Below are 21,974 nucleotides of genomic sequence, written 5' to 3' on the forward strand. Positions count from 1 at the left end.
AAATAGTGATGCCTAGTGGTCATCCATATTTTTGCAGTCTAGATATGGGTACAGGTAGTCCTTGACTTATGACCAATCACCTAGCAACCGTTTAAAGTTGAAAGAGATTCAAAGTTCTGATGGCTAGCTCCTCCCCCATAGTCTCATGACTTCGTTTTGGGCACCAAGTAACTGGCTTGAACTTACAGCTGTTCCCTCAGTCACATGACCACAGTTTATGTCATTTTTTTTTCAGGATTACTTCCTGGTTCTGGCAAAAAAATACCCCATAGAGAACAATGAGTTCACTTAATGACTCTGGCGTTCTATTAACAACCATCACAACAAAGGCTGTAAAATCAGACATGGTCATATGGTGGCCCACTTAATGACCCCCATGACTTACAACCAAAATGGTGGTTTCAGTTATGGGCATAGGTCGAGGACTGTATTCCAAGACTACTTTAATTTAATTATTATTTATCAGTGCACAACATATGTACAATGAGATTGATTGAGCTCCCTCAGTGCACCCCCCCCCAACACAATAGAACTCACAATGAAGACAGAAACTCCCTAACCCAATAAATCATATTAAAAAACACCCAGTCCTATTGCACCAGTGTGAACATGTTACACGTTGCGCCGGCCCTGCAAATCCATCTTACTACGCAGTTATGATGTTATTTCGCATTCAGGAGTCTGACAGCCCACGGATAAAATTATATAGCTAAGCAGATTACATTGATTATGACTCTTAGCCGCAAGCCCAGCCTTCCTATCATACAGTCTTTCCTTCAATGCTTCTACAGTGGTAAGACAGACCCAAAGTACTTTTGCCAAGGTTTAATGTAACAAGCAATACCTGATAACATGGAACTTCTATTTTTGGCATGCAAGATTTCGGCCTGAGTGGTAGCAGGGACACCATCTGTGGGAAAGGATCCACGTCAATGCGTGGTTTCTGTTGCCGAGTGTGCCAGATTTTCAGCTTGGCAACTGTGGCCTGAATGGCAGCTTTATGAGTTACACAAAACCGGGGACCCCTGAGGAGAAAAAGACTGGTTATGGCTAGATCTTGAACTTTATTTATGCTATTATTCTGTTCTCTTATTCAGATCCCTAGAGAATAGAATAGAATAGAATAGAGTAGCATAGAAAAGAATAGAATAGAATAGTATAACATAGCATAGAATAGCATAGAATAGAATAGCATAGAATAGAACAGCATAGAATAGTATAGGAATAGAATAGAATTCTTTATTGGCCAAGAGTGATTGGACACACAAGGAATTTGTCTTTGGTGCATAAGCTCTCAGTGTATATAAGGAGAATAAAATTACATTCATCAAGAATAAAAAGATACAACACTTAGTGGTAGTCAATGTTACTAATAAGCTATCAAATCAGACTAGGAAACAATAAAAACAATAAAAATTGTAGATAGGTACTAGGAAGGAAGAGAAGAATAATAGTAATACATTCTTGGTAAATTATTGACAGGATTGTGGGAATTAGTTGCTAAGTGATGGCATTCGGGGAAAAACTGTCCTTGTGTCTAGTTCTTCTGGTGTGCAGTGCCCTATAAGCGTCGTGTTGGGGGTAGAAGTTGAAACTATTTATGTCCAGGATGCGAGGGGTCTGTAGATATTTTCACAGCCCTCTTTTTGACTTGAGCAATATACAGGTTCTCAATGGAAGGCAGGTTGGTAGCAATTGTTTTTCTGAGTTCTAATTATCCATTGAAGTCTGTATCTGTCTTGTTTGGTTGCATTTATGTGATCATAAAAATCATATAAAACAGAGGTAGGTTGCTCCTAGTTCGGCCTGGATCGGGCGACCGGTAGTAGCAGTGGCGGGAGACTCCGCCCACCCGCTTCTGTGCAAACATAGAAGCATCACGCACGAGCACACCCAAACCAGTAATAAAAAAATGGCAATCCACCACTGATACAAATTTCTTTTAATAAAGATGGTTTTTATGTGATCCTATAAACATTGTCTTTAGGAATGTTTAATTAAATTACCCCTGCTCTTAATTGATTTTGCCTGAATCATTTTCCTTTGCCTGTATCAGTTAAGCCTCCACTATCATGAATAGATTCTTTATCTCATCATAAGGTATTATCCTTTTCTGCCCAGATTAAGGGGTCCATTTAGGAAAAATGGTTGCAGAGTATAATTTCAACTCCTCCTCCATCCAATCACAACAGCTCCAGTGTTCAGAAAAGGCAATCAGGTTTAATTAAATGTACCAATATTTCATCCTTTTACCAGTAAAGAAGCAAAGGTTTCACTACTTCAGACTGGATGCCCTTTAAATTATACACATTCCATTGATCGCCATCCACCAGGTTGAGTTTGAACAGAACTTCAAAAGTCAGGTAATAATCTCCATTGCTTGCCAGGTATAATTTTTTCATCCGATCAAGCTGTCTTGAATCAAGGAAAATATTAACATAATATATGCACAGGGAAATAATTCTGAAAAAGACATTCAACTCTAAAGCTCTTTTGCATTTTAAATGGAATTCCATCTTTCTTCACAAAATAAAGGCCAGGATTTAGAACATTTAGCCACAATAACCTTCTCCTCCCGGTGCTTTCCAAAAAGCTGAGTTGGAATGATCAACGACACGTAGTCCTCGACTTACAATAGTTCACTTAGTGACCGTTCAAAATTACAACGGCACTGAAAAATGTGATTTATGAACCGTTTTTCAGAGTTACCATCTTTGCAGTATCTCCATGCTCATGTGATCAAAATTCGAGACGCTGGTTCATATTCATGACCGTTGCTTTGTCCCAAGGTCATGTGATCACTTTTCACAAGCAAAGTCAATGGGGAAGCCAGATTTACTTAACAGCTGGGTTACCAATTACCAACTGCAATGGGTCACTTAACAACTGTGGCAAGAAGGTTGTAAAATTGGGCAAAACTCAAAAAAAAAAGTCTCACTTAACAACAGAAATTTTGGGCTCGATTGTGGTCATAAGTCGAGAACTATCTGTATATCCAACATAAAAAGAGGAAAGTAGGTCCAATATATTTCAGGTTCACTAGTTTGGGGGATGCTACCTTACTCCTTAGTTACTAAAATATCAAATAAGATATATTCTGGGAGAAATCTTGTATAATTTATAACCAGCTTGACACTTAAGAATATCTTAAGTCTTCATATTTCTCCTGCTTTTTCTGCTTCTAGGTAGTCCTTAAATTATGATTATAATTGGGACCAGAAATTCCATTGCTAAGCAAGGCAATAAAGTGAATTGAATTGTGCCTGATTTTACCAGCTTTTTTGTCACAAATATGGGAAACTAATTTGCTGTGGTTATGGGAAATGAACTTGTCGGAAGGAAGATCTGACAAATAAACATAAAACAAAATGAAAACAGCAACTAAACTCATTCAATATCTTCATTGCCAAAGGCTCATTTTATATTAAAATCTGGAAATACCTTTTCCGCCTTTTAAAAGTCTTCATGACCTTCAGCCGTTCGATATCTATCCAAAGCCACCAGTATTTTTCTCCCAAAGTTCCTTTGATGAATTTTTTAAATCTTTCAAATTCGTGCCTGCTACCAATGTCATACGTCTTGTGGCTAACACACCAAGCAGCTCTGGTTTCGGTGTTATCCTTTTCTGATTTTGCAGAAATTTCACTCTTCACATCCGTTCTGTCAACCGCTCCATCAACCGCTCTGTCAACCGCTCCATCAACCGCTCCGTCAGCAAAAGACAACTTTTCAAAGAGGGACTCTATGGATTTTTCATTGCCTGCTAACTCATATATAAAAACTCTAGTTGTCTTACTGAAATTGATGTCATAAGGACTGGGTTCAGGTGGATGGCCAGTGACTACTGCAACAGAATTTTTTAGTACGTATTGAACAAAGGCAAAAGAAAACTCATCCATAGTGTGAAAAGATGCCAATTCTTGGTATTGGAAAATATCTTTCACACTTTCACTCTTTCCCTCCTTAGGAGTAAGATCCCAGTCTTGTCCTAAATATGCTCTTAATAATGTCCCTGAAGGAGTATCAGGAAGTGACAAAGAACAACCTTCATCTATGCTTCTTCTGGCTTCTGGCTTTGGAAGAAATGGGACATCAGTTAAATCGGGCTGCTTCTTCTTAATTCTGGATTCATAACCTGCATGAAAATCACACATTAATCGTCCAAAGACCACCAACATGCTAACATAATCATGAATTCGAGTATGTAAAAATTGTTCTATCTCACTCTCCAGGAATGGCTTCTTTCCTCAGACATTTCTGTAAGTCAGAACCTAACTTCGAGTAGCTGAATTAATATTATTTTACCAAAAAAAGCTAAGAACTGCCCCAAGTCACCATCATTTGTCTCCTGTCACATACAGTATGTCTGAATTTATTTTTCAGCCTGAATATGAAACAAAAGAGTGTCTAGGGCTGTAATGGCGAGCCATGTCAGTGGGCACGCGAGCTCAGCTCCGACGCGCATGCGTGCACTGGCCAGCTGATTTTCGGGCCTTCTGGGCCCACCAGAATTTGGTAAACAGACTGTTTTCAGCCTCCAGTGGGCCTCTGGGGGGTGGGGAAGGCCGTTTTTGCCCTCCCCAGGCTCCTAGAAATATTTTCTCCCAGAAGAAATGATTATAGTCCAGAGTTTCTGCAAAACAGTTCTGGGCCAGGCAATTCAGCTGAGTCAAAATCTGGACCACTTTTATTGATATACTATTTAGACAAAACAAAGTCTAGATGGGTTCAGTTGTTTCCACTATTCTCCAAGCAAGTCCACCACAATAAACCGGTAATACTTCCTGCTCACAGTTTTATTTATTTATATTTATATTTATTTATACAAAACCTCTTAACTGCCCATTTCAGAGGTGGGCTGCTGCCAGTTCAGACCGGTTCAGGCGAACCAGTAGTTCCGGTAGCCCACCGACCCGTCCCCGCGCTATCAGGTCCTATATATCTCACTCTCTGTCTCGCTCGCCCTGTCCATGCAGGGCAGCTGATTTCCGTGCCTCGCCCGCTCTACTCACTGCGGCTGCCCGAGAAGTGTGCTGGAAGGCACACGTATAAAATCGCCATGTGTTTGAAGCTGTGCGCAAGCACGGAAGGTGCATGCAGGGGCAAAGCGTGCATGCATGTGGGCTCACACATTTTCAGTTCTGCACTAGGCAAACCGGTTGTTAAATTATGTGCAGACCACCTCTTGCCCATTTCCAGTGGTGGATTCAAATAGTTTAACAATCGGTTCTCTGTCCTAATGATTTCTTCCAACAACCAGTTCACCAAACTGCTCAGAAAGTTAACAACCGGTTCTCCCAAAGTGGTGCGAACCGGCTGAATCCCACCACTGCCCATTTCCTTCATACAGGGGCTCTTTCCCACAATATTTCCAGCAGTTTCCCACCCACATACTTCTCAGCTGCTTTTGATCTCAAAGCCTGGCATATTCTACCAACTAACCAACCAACCAACCAATATCCCCAATACCTCCCCTCTTTCTCCCTCCTCTGCTAATATCCTTAGGTTTGTTATAACTTATCCTGCATAAAATTTTGCCTGGAACATAACAGTCCCTTTTCATTCTGTGCACAGGGAAAAGTACTATTTTGCACCCATAGGGACCAAAATACCCAAATGTGACATATTATGTTAGTTTGAAGCCAGTGCTTCTGTGTTGAGACAAGGTGTCATCTTATTTACTTTATGCTCCTCTTGTATATTTACCAAAAATCATGTGGCCCATAAAAATAAATAAATGTCTTACATTTGTAACATTGTATATCTTCTCAAAGGAAAAAATATTTTTAAAAAACCCCTCCATTTTAAGCCTCTTGCACTTGGTTTTTTTCAATTCTGTACTTATATTAGAGTTGCAAGGTTTTCCCTTCACATTATTATACTGCTCCTGAATAAACGCAATGAAAGGGCCTTTGGGATATATGTTCCTTAGTGTTTAATTAAAAAACACATGTAAGGAAAGCCAGGGCATTAAAATGGAAGTGCTCGGCTACTTTGTAAGCAATAGCAATAGCACTTAGACTTATATACTGCTTTACAGTGCTTTACAGATCTCTCTAAGTGGTTTGCAGAGCCAGCCTATTGCCCCAAACAATTTGGGTCCTCATTTTACCCACCTTGGAAGGATGGAAGGCAGTGGTGGGTTTCCAATTTTTTTTACTACTGGTTCGCTCATGGATGCGTAAGCGCTCGCTCGTGCATGTGATTTTTCTGTGCATGAGCAGAAGTGTCCGGACGGGTGGTGGAGCCTCCCAGCACCGCTACTACTGGTTCTCCCGATCTGGGCCGAACCGGGAGCAATCCACCTCTGATGGAAGGCTGAGTCAACCTTGAGCCTGGTGACATTGGAACTGCTAAATTGCAGGCAACCAGCAGGCAGCAGAAGTAGCCTGCAGTACTGCACTCTAACCACTGCGCCACCTTAGCTCATGAATACAAGAATGCAAAAATATCATTTCTAATACCCTAATTTGTTTTTGAGAAAGTACAATAAAAAGCAGAGTTTTTCTGCCATGAATTTATAAACCAGGAATAATGAAGCCAGCATTATTGCAGCTGCCCACCATTCCAAATGATACTATTTAAATACGGTTGCAAAATAGATAAATTTTGGTGGCACTATTTCTTAACTTTTTAAAATTCAAAAACTGGGACTAAGAATGGGAAAGGTGTTTTTCCTCCCTGAAGTCTCCTGGTTCCAGTCCCAACCTCCTCCAACTTCAAAATGACTGTGGTCAGCACAATTTTATTTCATTTTTTGGGTTATTTTTTGTCATTCAAAAATGGGAACACGTCAGTGGTGGATTCCTAACCGGTTTACTACTGGTTCGCTTAGCAAGTGCTGCGCATGCATGCACAATCGAACAAAAATTAATCAGAAAAAAAGGAAAACAGCTGAGGAACGGCAATTCAAGATACTGCCCTGGATCAGCTGGGCTTCGGTAAGGTAAGTATAACCCAGGGGCAGGTGGGCAGGCCCACTTTTTAAAAAAAACAGAGAATCAGTTTGGTCTCAGTTTGAAGGCAGCACTACAGTCCAAACTAGCAGGAACCCACCTCTGGAAGTAGTGTCCTCTGAGAAGCAAACCACTGCTCTTGTGCAGTGCTCAACCACTGCTCAACCAGAGGTGGGATTCAGCAGGTTCTCACCAGTTCTGGAGAACCGGTAACGGAAATTTTGAGCGGAAATTTTGAGAACCGGTAAATACCACCTCTGACTGGCCCCGCCCCCATCTATTCTCTGCCTCCCAAGTCCCAGCTGATAGGGAGGAAATGGGAATTTTGCAGTATCCTTCCCCTGCCACGCCCACCAAGCCCCACCACCAAGCCACGCCACGTCCACAGAACCGGTAGTAAAAAATTTGAATCCCACCACTGCTATCAACCCAGCCCAAAATTCCCTCTCCCCAATTGTGATCTCAGTAACGTTTGTTGCTCCATAGGAGAGGATTTAAAGCTGGCAAATTGTCTCTAGAAATATCTTGTTTCCATTTGCAGTTTTAAGGTGTAATTAATAACCAAAAAAAGGGCAAAATCAGTTGGTTCTGTCTTCTCAGTGATATGCTTGGTGTGGTCCTTTGCAAGTCTAATTTTTTCCTTGATGCCTTACATTTTGTTCGTTCCTGCTATAAATGCAACTTGCCCACAAATACTACTTACCTAAGTGATCACTGCGAGTAGTAACACTAATAATGGATGAAGTAGTTTTGCAAAGTTCTTGAGCCATTATATCTGCAGATAAATGTACAATATAACATTGTTAGGAAAGAATTGGGAAGAAGAGGACAAAAGCTGGGTGGGAGAAGGAAATAGGTCCATTACAGGGGGGAAGGGCTGGATAAGATCATCCAAAACCATGGGATGAGGTGTTATCATGCCGAATATATCCAACTTTACATCTCCATCCCTTGTGATCCAATTAATGCTGTATCTTCCCTCTTATGATGCCTGGGGGCTGGAGGGATTTGGATGGGGGACAACAGGCTTTGGCTAAACCCTGGTGAGATGGAGGGGCTGTGAGTTCAAGCGGCTTCAGGATTTGTTCATCATCCTTAATTCTGGATGGGGTTGCAGTACCCCAGACAGATTCAGTATACAATCTGGGGGTTCTCCTGGACTCACAAATCCTGCTTGGAGCAGATGGCAGCCATGGCTAAGAGAGCTTTTGAGCAACTCCGTATTATGTTCCTTTCATGAGTCCCTGTGCATATTCACTCATGCCCTGGTCATCTCCCAGTTGGATTACTGCAACACCCTCTGCATGGGGCTACTCTTGTAGAATATCCATCAGCTACAACTGGTACAGAACACAGCAGCACAGACAATTTTGTAGACATATGACACCACTGAGATGCAAGCTGTACTGGTTGCCAGTTTGTTTTCAGATCTACTTTCAGGTGATTGTTGCCTTTAGCCCTTCATGGCATGTGCCTAGGGTGTCTGAGGAACCACCTTACCCTGTTGGGATAAATCCACCTCACTCATTTCAGTGGAAAGGGCCTACTTTGGATCCCATCAGTCAAAGAATTTCAGCTGGTGGGGTCAAGGAGAAGAGCATTTTCTGCTGTGGCCTCCGTACTATGGAATGCTCTCCCACCAGAGGTGAGATCTGATCCCACATTCCTGGCCTTTTGGAAGATCCTAAACATTTGGCTCTGCTGTTTGGCCTGGGACCCAAACAAGGACACACTACATTGGGGATGGCTGGCCATCATCTTTGCTTTTTAATTTTAATTTTTTTAATTCTATTTTAATAGTTTTTCACACTTTTTAATCCTTATTATATTGTAAGCTGCCCAATGTCATGTTTTAGTGAGATGGACGGCATAGAAAGCCAATAAATAAATTAAATAAATAGACCATTGTTGCAATAAACTATATTTTCTAAATTACTTCCATATTGCTACCTCCAAATTACATAAAAGAGTCTGTGAAGTTGAAATCATTAGCACAAACTCATTTCAAAAAAGACTTTATCTCTATATTTATAAAATTATTAGTTTTATCTATTCATTTATTTAAAACATTTGTATAGTCACTTATCTTAAAACCAACAGTGGGTGGCTTACAGCCAACAAAACTACACACACACACACACACACACACACACACACACACACTCATAAAACAAACCATGATAAAACTAAAAAACAAAACAAAACCTGATGTTACATCACATTTCCCTGATGCTATCTGCATACTCATCTCATCCTGTCCTCATTGTATCCCTACTGGCTTGTTTCCATGGAGGTTTCTCAAATAAGATCAGTAAATTATACACAACAACTGCATCATTTAGTATATAAGCAATTACTACATTATGGCCTTCTTCCTATATTAAGGTTCTCCATTAAGTAACCTTGAGGTCCAGAGAAATAATAGCTGTGATTAAGCAGTATTTTTCCCACTTGCTGTAAAAATTCATGAAAGGCGATCAACACAATTTTTTTTGCAAAGTAGTGAAAAGGAGAAAGGGAATACGTTGAAGGACTCAGAAGAAAAATAATGTAAGTTTTTATAAAAAGATGAAATAGAACAAGTTGGGAAAAAACAACATTAACAGACTGGTTGATTGATTTTGTTTGTAAGGCTGCCCAATTGCTCATCCATGTCTACTACCCTCACATATAATTTCCAATGATTAATATTACCTTGATATGTAGGCCATGACTTTGAAGAATCAGATAAAAATCGAACATGAGACGATGTCACAGGACGGGTAATAGAATCAGTAATGATCATGTTCTGACTTTGTTTGGCTAGAGTAAACCAATCCTGTGTCTGAGTAACAGTAGCCTATTAAATAAAACATTTGGTGGTTTAAGTTACTTATAAATTAAGCGGAGAAGACAAGTGGTAGATTTGAAAGGAGAAATGTTAAGTCTGTACATCTGAGATGTCCCAATACAAAAATCCAAAGGAATATGTGACATAAGGTAAGGAAATCATTTAAGCACACTATATCCCAATCTAGTCAAATAAAAATAAATACAATAAAGAGTTACCAATTAATACTATTTATGACATGGTTTCTATCAGGCAAAAACTGATACATCTATTGTTTATTATCAGTATAAATGTTTTTATTAATTTTATCTCACTTGTTATGCACACCATAAACTGATATTCAACCCAAAAGCTTTACTGTAGTCAGAAAGAAGGCTGATACTTTTTTTTTCTCCAGAACTATCTGATCTAATTGGTAAATGTTCTTTTTGTGTAGTTATTGAAATGTCCAGGGTCCAAGCAAAAGGAAAAAGAGCAACTGTGTTTTCTAACAGTGTAAAACCCAGTTGACTTTGGAGTTATTGCAGGAATGAATTATTTTTAATTGAAGAACATGGTCCTTTCTGGATGGTATCTATATTCCATGGTTGGAGAACCTATAGTTTTTAGTGAATAGGACAAAAGGGACCGGGCTACAGTTGTGCTGATCCATCACATTCTTTGTGCCTCCCCTTCTCACTTTTGCACATCTCCCCTTTTTCTCCCTCTCTTCTTCTAGATGTGTTGAAGTTAGAAAAGAGGTTCAGTTTTTGCAATAACAGTTGACACCGCAGGGGAATGGCCCAGGGCCAAAATGGTAAAACAGGAAGTAAAGAAGAAGAAGAAGACAGCTAAGGAAAAGAAGGCCATCCTTGGATCCCCAACTGCCTTCCTTATAATACCCTTCTGTCATGAGAAATTAACTTAAGACTTTTTTTCAAAGTTTGTCATATGTTGAGGAAGGCAGGCTGCAGTACACTTGTAGTTCCTCTAAGTTTTCTACTTTAGTAGTGTGCTAGACTGAGGAAAGCTGCATGCAAAACACTACTCAGCTAGGAAATCCCCAGGTAAAGGTAGGTCAGTCATTCCTTATCATCTTCAGGGTGGTAACATAAATAAAATAAACAGCAGCCATCAACTAGTGAGAAAATGGGAATATTCGAGTGAGAAAATGGGAATATTCCATGCCCCTTTACATTTAATCTTTTATCTTAAAAATATTTTATTTACTGCTCTGCAATCTGAGACCAAAGCAACATACATTAAAACATACACAGCAATGAAATTAAAAAGGACATAAAACCAAGTCAGCCAAATCCAAGAAGAAGGAACGTTTGCCCCCGCCCTTGGAACATCCAAACGTTAGTCACTTAAAAGAAAATGCTGATCTCCTCAATGATGAGGGAAATTAAAGTTACGAATAATTTGGGGTTATAAATTCTGATAATGAATGTGGATGAAAGTGGGTGTTTTAGTAAGACATGAAAAACAGAATCAACCACTGTGTTTGAACCAGTAATGGTTTCCTCTTATCTTTGCTACCGGTTTGGCTCTGCATGCGCAAAGTGTCCGTGATGATATCTGGGCGGGTGGGCGGAGCCTCCCACCGCCACCACTACTGGCAGAATGCCATCTCTGATTTGAACATGTAGGTATGATTTTCATATGGGAGACTGTAATATCTTCTAGTTGTCATCCTGATGGGTAACACATCAACTTGAACCAGAGGTAAAAAACCCTCCCACTTTTATTTTATTCTCCACACAATACTCTTATTTACAACACTCACTGTATTTTACCTGGCCAAGAGAAACGTAGAACTTTTTCATAATCAAATCATCTTCATTTTCCTCAGGGCTTTCTATGATGGGTGGAATTTTTGAGAACCAAGGATAATAGGTTTTGTCTATAACAAAACTGATCCCAGTTTTGCTCCATTCCACCTGTGAAACAAGTTTAGCTAATCTACAGAGAAGGGACAAATAGCACAAAGTAATGTAAGGTTACCCAGATAATATTAACATCAACAAAACTACTGTTCTTTTAAAGAAACCAAAAGCTCAAAGACATTATCTTAATTCATTATAATATAATATAATAATTTAATCATATTCAGAGTTTTAAATGTTTGAAGAGTATCAGCAGACTTCAGATCAAGTTCATCTAGAAATCTGTCAAGACTGTCACTCCTGCATTTAGGAACTAGCAGTAGAAATTTCAAGAGTCTTAGGGACAGTTTTAAGCACTCTTAGATAATTTGTTTTAATGCAGACAAGATAGATTTCCTATATTTATACTCATAAGATCAGTCTGGCACAGAACATAGAAATCTATTCCAACTTATATACAGGTGGTCCTTAACTTACAAGCCCAAAGTTTCTGTTGCTAAGCGAGACATTTGTTAAATGAACTTTGCTCCATTTTACCACCTTTCTTGCCACAGTTATTAATTGCTGCAGTTGTTAAATTAATAACACGGTTGTTAAGTGAATCTGGCTTCCTCATTGACTTTGCGTGTCAGAAGGTCACAAAAGATGATCACAAACCCTGGTACACTATAACTGTTATAAATATGAACCAATTGCCAAACATCTGAATTTTGATCACAGGATCCTGTGACCATGGGGATATGGACCGAGTGTGACTGTGTAGTAGTAACTGTGAGAGGGATCTTGGAGTTCTAGTGGACAACCATTTAAATATGAGCCAGCAGTGTGCAGCAGCTGCCAAAAAAGCCAACACAGTTCTAGGCTGCATCAACAGAGGGATAGAATCAAGATCACGTGAAGTGTTAATACCACTTTATAATGCCTTGGTAAGGCCACGCTTGGAATACTGCATTCAGTTTTGGTCACCACAATGTAGAAAAGATGTGGAGACTCTAGAAAGAGTTCAGAGAAGAGCAACAAAGATGATTAGGGGACTGGAGACTAAAACATATGAAGAACGGTTGCAGGAACTGGGTATGTTTAGCTTAAGAGAAAAAAGAACTAGGGGAGACATGATAGCAGTGTTCCAATATCTCAGGGGTTGCCACAAAGAAGAGGGAGTCAAACTATTCTCCAAAGCACCTGAGGGTAGAACAAGAAGCAATGGGTGGAAACTAATCAAGGAGAGAAGCAACTTAGAACTGAGGAGAAATTTCCTGACAGTTAGAACAATTAATCAGTGGAACAGCTTGCCTCCAGAAGTTTTGAATGCCCCAACACTGGAAGTCCTTAAGAAGATATTGGATAGCCATTTGTCTGAAACAGTATAGAGTTTCCTGCCTAGGCAGGGGGTTGGACTAGAAGACCTCCAAGGTCCCTTCCAACTCTGCTATTGCATTGCATTGTATTGAAAAACAGTCATAAGTCACTTATTTCAGTACTGTTGTAACTCTGAATAGTCACTAAAAGAAAGCTTGTACATTGAGAACTACCAGTACAGTATACATTCAGGTCCAAGGTTTAAGTCTTAAGCCTGTTCCTTTTTCATATTAATGTATTCTTTGCCATTCTTTTTCAGACCTTGTCAAATTGTAGTGCACTTGCTCAAAATATTTTCTTTTTCTCTCTCTGTCTCTCTCTCTCTCTGTCTCTCTGTCTGCCCTGAGCTACACTGGATCCTAATCAGCTTCACCCCTTAAAGCTAGTCTATACTGCTAGGGTCAGAATTGCTAGGGTGCACTACACTACATTTAATTGATGTAAAAGAAGTTACGGTTCTTAGTTCTTCTGAACCTCACATGGTGTCACAGCTGAATCACTCATTTTTTAAAAAATGATATCTTTTACTTGGTTACCTTATCTCCTTACATTTAGTTCCATTTTTCACTATTTTGGATTTTCAATTATGTCAGCAGAAAAACATTTGTTTTTTCCAGAGGTGAAAGTGCCCCATAACATTGTTTCTGATGGCTAAAGGAACAGCTTTGGGGCAGGGATGTCGAACTCATTTTCATCACGGTGACATCATGTGAAATATTGGGACTTTTCCCCCCTTCGCTAAACCGGACATAGGCGTGGCCAGCATGAAACACCGTGGGCTGCGGGTTTTAGGGCAATGGATAATTCCCTAGCTTCAGGGCATTGCTTCCTATTTCTTGTATCCTAATTTGAGTTATGAAACAATTTAACAAACAGATATGTAAACATTCTTAAAATTTATCCAGTTATGAATTTTTCAATCCCTTATTAACCAAAACATGACCTTGTGAGCAAAATGCTTCCTATTGTTTTTATTTCTTGTACAAAATCTCTAACTTTAACCTTCCTTGCCTTAACCAGGACTAAAGTTAATAATGCTAAGTCTTCAATAGTATGAAAAATTTGGATTTGAAGCTAACCCACTCCTCTGATTCTCATTTTCAACTGCTTTAATTAAACACGATAAAGACTAACCCTAGAATATAGACTCCTTATCAAGCTTCCACCCATTACTTCTTATCCTGCCCTCTGGTGCTTTGGAGAATAAGACAGTCTCTCTTCTCTGTATAATCTCTCAAGTATTGGAAGACAGTTATGTCCCCTAATCCCTCTCTTTGATTGGCTAGACATACCTTGCTCCCTCAACTGTTCATTATACAATTTAGTCTCTGGAGCCTTTATCTTCATTGTTGCTTTTCTCTGCATACTTTCTAGGATCTTAGCATTTTTTCTGTTTCATGGTGACCAAAACTATATGCAGTATTCCATGTGTGGTCTCACTACTGCTGTGACGGCGAACCTATGGCACACATGCCACAGGTGGCACGCGGAGAAGTTCCTGAGGGCACACGAGGCGTTGTCCTATCAGCTCCAGTGCGATGCTTCCAGTTTGCATGTTGGGCCATTTTTTGCCCTCCCCAGGCTCCTAGAAAGTCTCTGGTGCCTGGGGAGGGCAAAAAACGGACCTACTGAGCCCACCGGAAGTCGGAAAATGGGCTGTTTCCAGCTTCCAGAGGGCCTTGAGGGGATGAGGGAGGCCGTTTTCACCCTCCCCAGGATTCTAGACAGCCATGTGCGCATACACAAGCAGCGGGGGGGGGGGGTCATGCACACATGCAGAGGAGGCACAGCACGGGGGGGCATTAAATTATGGGGGTGGGCATGTGAGCGCATGCACTAGCGAGCCAGCACGCTAGTGTGCACACACATACTTTGGGCACCCGAGACGAAAAAGGTTCGGCATCACTGCACTAGTGAGATATAAAGTAGCATTATCATTTCTCGTGTTCTTGATGTTATCCCTCGGTTGATGCAGCCTATGACTGCCCTGGGTTTTTTTTTTTGGGGGGGGTAGCTGCAGTACACTGCTGGTTCATATTAAATGGTGCTTCACTTAAGAACACCCCAGATCCCTCTCGCAGTTACTGCTATTGAGCCAAGTACCACCTATTCTGTAACTATGCATTTGGTTTTTCCTGCTTAAGTGCAGGATCTTTTTTTTCTCACCACTAAATTGCATCTTTGGTGCAGGGTGGGGGACGGGACACAAAGGTGCCAATAACGTTTTTTCTGTAAGAGAAGGATTATATTATGTCTTCCTTAAAGGCTGCCAATATTTGCACTTTTAAGAATAGCAGAAAGATTGATACATTTACCAAATTAGGTAAAAAAAAATTGTGCGGCCAAAGCAATCCAGTTTTTGTTGATGTTTTTGAGATAAACTAATTAGAAGTCAAATTACCTGTATTCAAAGTAGCAATCACTCTCTAAAAATGCTGGAAATCTATTCTTTTTTATCCATTCAATAGCTTGTTCTCGGTTCAGACTCTAACAAAATAAAATATATTCTTTAAATTTTATTTGCTGTATTAATTGTATAATCCAACAATTTCCAAACACTTTATAGGAGCTCAGTGAATCCTAGAAACATACACACAAGGTATTTCATTACCCAACTACGTAACATCATCCGTGCTACTTTTATCAAGCTGTGTTTATTGGAGGTTTGTCTCTGAAACTGGTGGACAGAGCGTGCAGCGGTAGGCATTCCTGCAGAAAAAAATACTTATACTTTGACTGAAGCTTGCCTAAATGCAAATTCATCCCATTTGTATGCTGTCTGAAGCATTTGATAGCCATGTACGTGCCTATAGAAGAGAAAATTTGTAGCTCAGGGGTGCTTGGTGCCCTCTTCTTGCTGAAGTTTCCCAATTAAGGAAAACCATCTAGCACTGATGATGTTCCTTAGTTGGGTAATGAAATGTCTGCAAGAAAATAACCAAGGTCAGAGAGCATCAAGAATCCCACAGAAAGAAAGATTGCTTGTCAGGATTCATTCCCTGAGCAAAATACTGCTCCCTGAGGAAAGGATGAAATCAGAAAAAAAGACCTATTTCTTACAATTTGTTTTTATGGAATTGTACTAGAATGATATCCTCTGGCATCCAGTGACATACACATTCTGCTACTGCCATAAAATGCATTTTGATAGAGTAGCATAAAATTGTTCCTTTCTTGGTAGAAGTTGCCTCTCCTTTTGTGGCTTACTGATAATGGTTTCTGGAAAGACTTCTTTACTTTAGCCAGTATTTCTGGATGTAATCAAATAAATTTGTAATTATTTATGCTCAAAACAAATTCCATGCTTTTGTCTCCGTATCCATGAGAAAATAAGACAGGCCAAAGTCATATTTCTCATATTAGTGGAAACAGTTTCCAAGATGTCAATTTTTTAAAGGAATCCTATATTGTATTCGTCACTCTTCATTTAGGATTGCACTATAAATATTTTTGCTGTTATAGTTCACTCTTCCCAAATCTGTGTTGTCAAATGTATTGCAACTACAGTTTTCAAAATGTCTAGCAATGATTTGACGAGATTAGCTGAGAATGCTGGGAACTGCAGATCCAAGACATCGAAAGCTAAAAAAGGCAGTGATAATTATTTAGCTCAGTGTTGCTCAATATTGGGGTCTTTCAGAAGTGTAGATTTCAACTAGCAGAATTCCCCAGCCAGTATTGCAGGCTGCAAATTCTGGGAGTTGAAGTCCACTCTTGTTTAGATAGTGAAATTCATATAGGTGTGAAGGTTTGAACGGAGGGAAGGAAAGTCATGATAAGTGGATTTATTTTCTACTTCCACACATGAACAACCCCACCCCACCCGCAACCCCCACACATAGTCTTTTGGCAATGATGTACAAAAGTTTTGGTTTCAGTTTTCAGTCTTCACACCATCCCATTTCAGAGGTGGGTTGCTGCCAGTTTGGCCCAGATTGGGTGAACCAGTAGTAGTCACACCTGCACACAAACATTCGCAGAAGCATGCCCGAACCGGTAGTAAAAAAAATAGCAACCCACCTCTGTCCCATTTGGAGTCTGAAATGGCTCATGTCACACGTACATATTTCCCTAAATATTTTAAAAGTAATTGAAGCTAGAATTCCAAATGGTTGAATTTAACTTTGTGCACACCATTTATTAATGGCTGTGTCTCCACATGAGTGCAGATTCTAAGGATGACGGGATCTTTAAAAACAATATACAATTAGATAGATGATAGATAGATAGATAGATAGATAGATAGATAGATAGATAGATAGATAGGACCAGACAATGTCACATATTCGACAACAGGATAGTGCAAATTACCCAAAATATATAATCTGCATCAAGAATATCACAATACATGACATCATCACGTTTATATCAGATGTTAAGGGCACACATATAAACTCAGACTTTCAGATTTACTCACAGAAGTGGGGATGGAAACGGAAATGGATCCTTATTCACTGATATTCCATTCAACTTTCTTCTCAGGGTGACTATGAATGTGGATTAACTTTTAATTACTCCTTTTGAAGGAGCTATACTTCTAGGAAAGTCAATGCCTTTGAAACTCAGCAACTTTTTAAACACCTGGTATAACCAGAGGAATCCTTGCAGGATCAAAAGGTTTTAACATTTAATCTGATTGATTAAATGTGGAACCCCAATTCATACAAGATTTCAGAGTTGGTTGTATATCATATTTCCACGAATGCTTCTTAAAGGCACAATAATAACACCAATTTATTCTTACCATGGTTGAATAATTTAGATTAAAACTGAAGGGCGGGGAAGGGCGAGTGTTACTATCTTTAGAAAAAGGGGTTTGTATCTTTGTCTGCCTTGTAACATCATAAATGGGATTTCGAGGTTTCTGATCCCGAAGCATCTGTTTTAGCTGGTTTTCCATGCACTGTGGGACATCACTAGCAACTTCAAATATTCCAAAATCAGGATTATATTGAACCGGTTCTGCAAATGTCTATAAACGTGAAAAGTGAAAGATTAGGATTCAGAATTAGCATAACACTGAAGGAATATAATCTAACCATGCATTGTATAAATAAACTGATGGCCCCTAATTCTGCTTGTATTCCTCTTAAACTATCTGATAGTTTAATTTTAGAGGGTTCCCCCCTCTTGATTATACTTTTATAGCCCAGGGCTTTGTTTTTCTAACTTTCTAGAACAGCGACTTCTGCCTATAAAAAAAATTAACATATCAGTTAATTCAGTACTGAATTAGAGGCACAGAGAAATTAATGCATATTTACAGTTTACGACCATTCAACCTCCTACCACTTAACCCATTCTGCAGTAATTGATGTGTTCTTTCATAAAAAGAGGAAATATGACTGTAACCTTTTAGCATTCCTGGAGCTTACAGAAAATGTGCCTATAAGTATATTTTAAAAACTGATGAAACTTCCCCAACCGGTAGAATTTACCACTATCCTCTGAGCATTCAAGGCTAACCGACAACATTGTGCTGTCTGATAGAGAAAAAAGCTCATGGATTCTTCTTGGCAAGAAAATAAAACAGTGATAAGAAGTAACTATCAATTTCCTGCCTTTTCCTGAGTGCTTAAATTAGCTGCCTGAAGTAGCTCCTTCTTTCTTTGTTGAATTGGCCTTGAGATAACAAAGTTATTATTCATAAGTATCATAAATTTGTGATTGCTAACATTTCTTGGGGGGGGGGATATGCAATGTACTAACACAGGCCAAAGTTTCTGTTTTTATTTAATTTGGAGGGAATACAAATTAAAATAACAAAAAGAATAAACTTTTAATTCCAAATCATTGGAGATATGCTAGTTTATGAGAATATGTGAACAAAGCATGTAAATTCTACAATCTGGAACTATTTTAACAGATGCTAGATAATTTTAGTTATGTGTTATTTATATAGAAAACTAACCAAGGATAACATTAATTAATCACTTGTATCTATTTTTAATTTCAACTCTGGCAATGGAGCCCAAAGACCCATTTTCCAAAATGCAGTCCAATTAATTAAATTGAAAACATCTGGATCTTCTAATGTAATAAAACAGATGCCAGTAACAATGTTTTAAATATAAACTGTATTGTCATCTTGGATGCTTGACTACCAATCAATTATAATGTATATAAGAGGATGGAATGAAAGAATTAATAGTCTCCGCCAATAAGCTTAGGCCAAACTACTAAGTTAATCAAAGGCACATGTCTCAATCCAACAAGTGACTTCACTTTTCTGAACTGGATCCTACATATTCAAAGAAGCTGGGAGCATGGGAGGTGTCACATTTGACATCTCAGAGCACTGAACATATGCTGACCAGTCAAATCCAGTTCTTCCCCTTCAATACAGTGGAGGCAAACTGCAATCACCTGCAATCACCATAGGAAGATGCAGGGAAATCTTTGTTGGTAAAACCCACTCCTTATATATACAGACCTCTTATAGTATGATTTTAAAAAATCATGTGGTACCTCATGCAAGTGGATAAAATAAGCAATATATTATAAACGTCTATACAAAATCATGAATTACCAACTGTCTTCTGATTCAGTCAAACATGATCCCAGCACATATTTGCTAGAACACATATTGAAAGCTCTACCACAACATGTGTCGTGATTAGGATTCATTCAGATTCATTCCACTTGTAAATAATAAGATTGTTAAGAAGCAGAAGCAAAGTGTGCAAAAACGACAAAATTACTGAGGTGCAGTTAAAAATTAGGGTACATTATTTGAGCAATGACCCCTCTATCGCTAATCTGTGTATGAGGAGTCAAATTACATTTAATCAAATAGCAATGCAAAATCATTTTAAACCCACTTGGAGGTATGCTAAGATCATTCTTCAAATTTGGGTCCCTGCAATTGCTTTGACAAGAAGTCCCAACTAAATGCAGCTAATGATCAATGATCATGGATTGTGGAAGTGAGATTCCTAGGCATCTGAAGGGCAGTAGACTGAAGAAAGCATGCTATGGTATTATTTCATATTACTTATCTATTTATCTATTCATTAATTTATTTCAATGCTGCTCTTCTTCTTGAGAGAGGTCAGAGAGATACACAAAAGGACAAAACCATCAAGAACAGGACCAATAATTCTGATTTCGATAAGAACTAGAAAATCAGCAAGTGGACATTCCATTCTTCTTTGAGACAGCATGGTGGCCAGATATTTTTTTTTTGTCGGGGGTGGGGTGGGGAGAGAGACTTGTATTGTATTATAGAATCATTGTGTAGTCCCTGAAAAGATCTACTCTCTGCTATTTACATGGTGATCTGATCCAACCACAAAATGATTTATATTAGGTTTGTTCTGTCTCATCAGTTTTACCCATGTTTCTTTCCATATAGTGCCTGGACTAATCTGCATCACGTTTTAAAGAAGCATGTAATCAAGACATTTTATTGCTAATTATATGCATATATTAAAATATATATTTATAATTTAAGATGTATACACACAGACACAGACACACACAGACAAAATTCACATTTCCAAAATGAATGGGGGATATATTAAAATGAAAATGATAACTTTTGAGTGGAGAAATCTCAGTGGTAATGGTTCCAATCAGCACATTAGCCAAAAATATGTGGATTTGGTCAGTTTGTATTGGAGTTCTCAAAAAAGAATCCAAGTCATTATATCCATTTGCTATAATTCAGAACGAAGAACTATTTAAGGGCTACTTCTGTAGTTTAGTAGTAGACCATCCATTGGTTGGCTGCATGAAACAAAAGTGCCAATTGGCAAGATGATTTCCAACGTTGTAATACATTTAAAACATTTCTTTTATTGAAATATTTTCTTGTAGTAAAGTGAACAATTAATAGCATCATATATTTGTTTACTTTAACCATTTACCCATATACCATTTTTTTATGTCTGAGAACCAAACTGTAATCAGGTTTCCATTAGCATTACCCTGAATAATTTCTATGAAGAGCTGCAGTAAAATAAAACTGAACATATCAGACACTCCATAACAAAATTGAATAGAACAAACTGAGAAAAGCTAGTGATGAACAGGTCAAGAATTCTCAGCAGATATTCTTAAAAGAACAACAGTTTCTTTCTCTTTTGGCCTTTCCATTCATTGCACCACTGTTGCCTTAACTAAGACATTTGCTGAGGTTTCCAGCATGAGATAATTACAACATTCTCCTGAGGGAGTTTTCTGTAAAGCTTCAAATATATGTACTACTTTGGGAACACACAGTTTAGGATTTGCGATGAAGCAAGAGGGATTGGGTAAGTAAGCCAGAATATCTTGCATGAGTCATATATTGTATATACAGTATAAGTCTATATAGTAACAATCTAGTCAATCAATTTTATTGGGTTAACTATAAGGAATGTTGGAGCAATATGTGTCATACTTACTGGGAGACCCAAAAATTCATTGAAGAAGTCTACAAGTATATTGTCAGTTGCTAAATAATCTTCCTGTGAGAACAGAGAAAGGGGGGGGGGGAATGTGATGTGGTAGAATAAGGACAATTATTCTTATTATAGAAGTGATTAAGAATTTCCAGCATTCCTGCAGAATGGCAATATGACTTATATACCGCTTTACAGTGCTTTACAGCCCTCTCTAAGCAGTTTACAGAGTCAGCATATTTCCTCCAACAATTTGGGTCCTCATTTTACCCACCTCGGAAGGATGGAAGGCTGAGTCAAATTTGAGTCTGGTGAGATTTGAACTGCCAAATTGCAGGCAGCCAGCAGTCAGCAGAAGTAGCAGGCAGTATTGCACTCTAACTACTGTACCACCGTGGCTCAGATTCTGGTCCACATCATGTCAGATTCTGGTCCATATCAGGTCAGATTATGGTCTACCTATATGAGCATTACCAGACTAATTAATAATACAAGCTAAATTGGTAGATTCTTCAGCTGACTGGAGCCTCAGGCCAAAGTCTTCTCTATCATTTGTTGCCTGATCCATTTACAAATA

The 21,974-nt window shown here is 38.8% G+C and overlaps 1 protein-coding gene across 1 annotated transcript in view; it reads right to left on the minus strand.

Moving 5' to 3' along the window:
- The window catches only part of RGS22 (regulator of G protein signaling 22), a 119,459-nt gene that overhangs the window by 83,908 nt on the left and 13,577 nt on the right, over positions 1 to 21,974 (minus strand). The window contains exons 3-11 of the mRNA XM_081952679.1: positions 21,401 to 21,463; positions 17,758 to 17,985; positions 15,415 to 15,500; positions 11,565 to 11,730; positions 9,651 to 9,795; positions 7,660 to 7,731; positions 3,442 to 4,135; positions 2,254 to 2,415; positions 845 to 1,025 (exon numbers count right to left, since the gene is read on the minus strand). Of these exons, the coding sequence (XP_081808805.1) occupies positions 845 to 1,025; positions 2,254 to 2,415; positions 3,442 to 4,135; positions 7,660 to 7,731; positions 9,651 to 9,795; positions 11,565 to 11,730; positions 15,415 to 15,500; positions 17,758 to 17,985; positions 21,401 to 21,463 (1,797 nt within the window). The remainder of the gene's footprint in view (positions 1 to 844; positions 1,026 to 2,253; positions 2,416 to 3,441; positions 4,136 to 7,659; positions 7,732 to 9,650; positions 9,796 to 11,564; positions 11,731 to 15,414; positions 15,501 to 17,757; positions 17,986 to 21,400; positions 21,464 to 21,974) is intronic.

This window comes from Natrix helvetica (genome assembly GCF_964273705.1).
Source record: "Natrix helvetica genome assembly, chromosome: 4".
NCBI lineage: Eukaryota > Metazoa > Chordata > Lepidosauria > Squamata > Natricidae > Natrix > Natrix helvetica.